A 5,000-nucleotide genomic window follows, 5' to 3' on the forward strand; every position below is an offset into this window, starting at 1 on the left:
TTAGGGGGTTAAGGGTTTATGGGTTTCAGGGTTTAAGGGTTTCAGGGTTTCAGGGTTTAAGGGTTTAAGGTTGTAAGGGGTTAAGGGTTTCAGGGTTTAAGGGTTTAGGGGTGAAGGGTTTCAGGGTTTCAGGGATTAAGGGTTTAAGTTTAAGTTGTTTTTACTACATCAAGTTTAAAAGACGCTTTGCTCCTGCTTGATTCATCAGTGTGTCTGAAATATGCTCTACAAATAAAATAATAATTTGTATTCATTATTATTATTTTAACTATTTTATTGTATTTCTTATATTATTATTATATTAATAAGATGGAGATTCCTTTCTGTAATGGACAAAAACTGACCCTCTTGACTCTTATTTTAAGTGGTCGTCCTGAGTCTTTCTGGTCGTCCTCACCTGTCCCCTCCTCACCTTTGTCTCCTCACCTGTCCCCTCCTCACCTGTGTCTCCTCACCTGTCTCCTCCTCACCTGTGTCTCCTCACCTGTGTCTCCTCACCTGTCCCTTCCTCACCTGTGTCTCCTCACCTGTCTCCTCCTCACCTGTGTCTCCTCACCTGTCCCCTCCTCACATGTGTCCTCCTCACCTGTCTCCTCCTCACCTGTGTCTCCTCACATGTCCCCTCCTCACATGTCCCCTCCTCACCTGTGTCTCCTCACCTGTCCCCTCCTCACCTGTCTCCTCACCTGTCCCCTCCTCACTTGTGTCTCCTCACCTGTCCCCTCCTCACCTGTGTCTCCTCACATGTGTCTCCTCACCTGTCTCCTCACCTGTCCCCTCCTCACCTGTGTCTCCTCACCTGTCTCCTCACCTGCCCCCCCCCCCTCACCTGTGTCTCCTCACCTGTCCCCTCCTCACCTGTGTCTCCTCACATGTGTCTCCTCACCTGTCTCCTCACCTGTCCCCTCCTCACCTGTGTCTCCTCACCTGTCCCCTCCTCACCTGTGTCTCCTCACCCGTGTCTCCTCACCTGTCCCCTCCTCACCTGTCCCCTCCTCACCTTTGTCTCCTCACCTGTCCCCTCCTCACCTGTGTCTCTTCACCTGTGTCTCCTCACCTGTCCCTTCCTCACCTGTGTCTCCTCACCTGTCCCTTCCTCACCTGTGTCTCCTCACCTGTCTCCTCTTCACCTGTGTCTCCTCACCTGTCCCTTCCTCACCTGTGTCTCCTCACCTGTCCCTTCCTCACCTGTGTCTCCTCACCTGTCTCCTCCTCACCTGTGTCTCCTCACCTGTGTCTCCTCACCTGTCCCCTCCTCACATGTGTCCCCCTCACCTGTGTCCTCCTCACCTGTCCCCTCCTCACCTGTGTCTTCTCACCTGTCCCCTCCTCACATGTCCCCTCCTCACCTGTGGCCTCCTCACCTGTCCCCTCCTCACCTGTGTCTTCTCACCTGTCCCCTCCTCACCTGTGTCCTCCTCACTTGTCCCCTCCTCACCTGTGTCTCCTCACCTGTCCTCTCCTCACCTGTGTCTCCTCACATGTGTCTCCTCACCTGTCTCCTCACCTGTCCCCTCCTCACCTGTGTCTCCTCACCTGTGTCTCCTCACCTGTCCTCTCCTCACCTGTCCTCTCCTCACCTGTGTCTCCTCACCTGTCCCCTCCTCACCTGTCTCCTCACCTGTCCCCTCCTCACCTGTCCCCTCACCTGTCCCCAGGCTCCCGGTTCCCGCCCCCCCGGCTCAGCCGGAAGCGCTCTCTGTCCGTGTCTCCGCTGTCGGACGGCGTCGACCTGCAGACGATGATCCGCTCGTCTCCGAGCTCGCTGGTCGCCTTCATCAACAGCTCTCGCTCCGGGGCGGCTGGCAGCGGCTGCTACGGACACCTGTCGGTGGGCGGGCTCAGGTGAGGTTAGACCCCGCCTCCTCTCCTCCCTCTGTCCTTTTCCTGCTGCTGCTTCCTCACACTTCACTTCCTCTGTCCTCTACCTCCTGCTGCTTCCTCACACTTCACTTCCTCTGTCCTTTACCGGCATCCTAACACTTCACTTCCTCTGTCCTTTACCTCCTGCTGCTTCCTCACACTTCACTTCCTCTGTCCTTTACCGGCATCCTAACACTTCACTTCCTCTGTCCTTTACCTGCTGCTTCCTCACACATCACTTCCTCTGTCCTTTACCTCCTGCTGCTTCCTAACACTTCACTTCCTCTGTCCTTTACCTGCATCCTAACACTTCACTTCCTTTGTCCTTTACCTCCTGCTGCTTCCTAACACTTCACTTCTTCTGTCTTTTACCTCCTGCTGCTTCCTAACACTTCACTTCCTCTGTCCTTTACCTGCATCCTAACACTTCACTTCCTCTGTCCTTTACCTGCTGCTGCTTCCTAACACTTCACTTCCTCTGTCCTTTACCTGCTGCTGCTTCCTAACACTTCACTTCCTCTGTCCTTTAACTCCTGCTTTTCCTTTCTACATCCTTATTTCCTGTCCTATTCCTCTCATCCATACCTCATACTTTGTCTTTCCTTCCCTACTTCCTACATCCTCATATCCCTCGTCTCCTTGCAGCCCTTCCTTCCCGTTCCCTCACCCCATCAACCCGATGGCATACCAGCAGCTTCTCTCCCAGCAGCGCGGCCTCGGCGCCTTCGGCCACGCCTCGCCCCTCATCCAGGCCCCGCCCACTTTCTCCGGCCTGGCCTCGCCCCCCTCGGTCCTCAACGGAGACCTGCAGTCCAAAGTAAACACACTCGCTTTATTGTTCTATCATATTCATGTCTCCCCAAACCACAGTGTACTTACATTGATTTATGTGACTATGATGAATTACAAAAGTTGTAGTGCTGCTTTATTATTTTTATTTTTAATTAGAAACGGTTTGCAATGTTATTTAATATATATATATATATATATATATATATATATGGACACAATATAATATATACAGGACTGTCTCAGAAAATTTGAATATTGTGATAAAGTTCTTCATTTTCTGTAATGCAATTAAAAAAACAAAAATGTCATGCATTCTGGATTCATTACAAATCAACTGAAATATTGCAAGCCTTTTATTGTTTTAATATTGCTGATTATGGCTTACAGCTTAAGAAATCTCAAAAATCCTATCTCAAAATATTAGAATATTTCCTCAGACCAAGTAAAAAAAGAAGATTTCTAACAGCAAAACAAAATCAAACATTTGAAAATGTCCATTAATGCACTCAGTACTTGGTTGGGAATCCTTTTGCACGGATTACTGCATCAATGCGGCAATCAGTCTGTGGCATTGCTGAGGTTGTATGGATGCCCAGGATGCTTCAATAGCGGCCGTTAGCTCACTTGCATTGTTGGGTCTGGTGTCTTTCAGCTTCTTCTTCACAATACCCCACACATCTCTATGGGGTTCAGGTCAGGGGAATTGGCAGGCCAATCGAGGACAGTAATGCCATGGTCAGTACACCAGTTACTGGTGGCTTTGGCACTGTGGGCAGGTGCCACATCATGCTGGAAAATGAAATCCTCATCTCCATAGAGCTTTTCTGCAGACGGAAGCATGTAGTGCTCTAAAATCTCTTGGTGCACAGCTGCATTTACTCTGGACTTGATGAAACTCAGTGGACCAACACCAGCAGCTGACATGGCACCCAAACCATCACTGACTGTGGGAACTTCACACTGGATTTCAAGCAACTTGGATTTTGCGCCTCTCCAGCCTTTCTCCAGACTCTGGCGCCTTGACTTCCAAATGAAATACAACACTTGCTTTCGTCTGAAAAGAGGACTTTGGACCACTCTGCAACTGTCCAGTGCTTCTTTTCCATAGCCCAAGTCAGACGCTTCTTCCGTTGTCTTAGTTCAGAAGTGGCTTGACCATGGGAATACGGCTATTGTAGCCCATTTCCCGGACACGTCTGTGAACAGTGGCTTTTGATACCTGGACTCCAGCTTCAGTCCACTGTCTTTGAAGCTCCAAATTCTGGAAGCGACTCTTCTTCACAATGCTGTTAAGGCTGCGGGCATCTCTCTTGGTTGTGCAGCGTTTCCTGCCACATTTCCCCCTTCCAACAGACTTTTTGTGGATGTGCTTTGAAACTGCACTCTGTGAACAGCTTGCTCTTTGAGAAATGTCTTTTTGTGTCTTACCCTCCTGATGGAGGGTGTCAATGATGGTCCTCTGGACAGAAGTCAGATCAGCAGTCTTCCCCATACTTGTGATTTAGTTTACTGAACCAAGCTGAGTGTTTTTCAAGGCTCAGGAAACCCTTGCAGGTGTTTCGACTTCATTAGACAATTCAAGTGATTAGTTGAATACCCTACTAGTATACTTTTTCATGATATTCTAATTTTTTGAGATAGGATTTTTGAGTTTTCCTAAGCTGTAAGCCATAATCAGCAATATTAAAACAATAAAAGGCTTGCAATATTTCAGTTGATTTGTAATGAATCCAGAATGCATGACATTTTTGTTTTTTTAATTGCATTACAGAAAATAATGAACTTCATCACAATATTCTAATTTTCTGAGACAGTCCTGTATTTATAGATGTTTTTTATGATTCAAATAAACATAACTTAAATGAAGATGTCTGTAAATCTCATGAATATGTGGTTTAAAACAAAAATACCTATTTTTTTTAATAAAGGAAAAATGTATAGATTTAATATGAACTGAAATTAATAATTTAATATTAATTAATTAATATTAAAAAACAAACATAAATCACATAAAATGAAAGAATAATAACTAAAATACATATAACATATATATATATATACATATATATATATATATATATATATATATATATATATATATACAATAACTCAATTTAAATTAAATAACTAAATTAGTTAAAGTAAAATTAAAACAATAATGAAAATAAAAACGTCTCTGTTTTCTCGGCGCAATAAAATCAGTCGATTATAATTGGAGCAATCTTCATCATGACTCTTCCTCTCCTCAGAGCCGTGCTGGCGACTCGGCCGTCAGCAGAACCGCCGACCCCGCGGCCGCCAAGAGGTCAAAGGTCAAGACGGAGGCATCAGGCCCTCGGCCGCCG

General features: G+C 46.5%; 1 protein-coding gene across 1 annotated transcript in view; it reads left to right on the plus strand.

Moving 5' to 3' along the window:
• Window positions 1-5,000, plus strand: part of LOC306752949 (zinc finger protein GLI4-like) — a gene marked incomplete at both ends in the record, with an annotated part of 65,131 nt that overhangs the window by 45,377 nt on the left and 14,754 nt on the right. Inside the window, 3 exons of the mRNA XM_079236782.1 lie at window positions 1,659-1,845; window positions 2,509-2,680; window positions 4,905-5,000. The exon at window positions 4,905-5,000 is cut by the window's right edge and continues 15 nt beyond it. Coding sequence (XP_079092908.1) covers window positions 1,659-1,845; window positions 2,509-2,680; window positions 4,905-5,000 — 455 coding nt within the window. The remainder of the gene's footprint in view (window positions 1-1,658; window positions 1,846-2,508; window positions 2,681-4,904) is intronic.

This window comes from Taurulus bubalis (assembly GCF_910589615.1).
Source record: "Taurulus bubalis genome assembly, chromosome: 21".
NCBI classification, from domain to species: Eukaryota; Metazoa; Chordata; class Actinopteri; order Perciformes; family Cottidae; genus Taurulus; species Taurulus bubalis.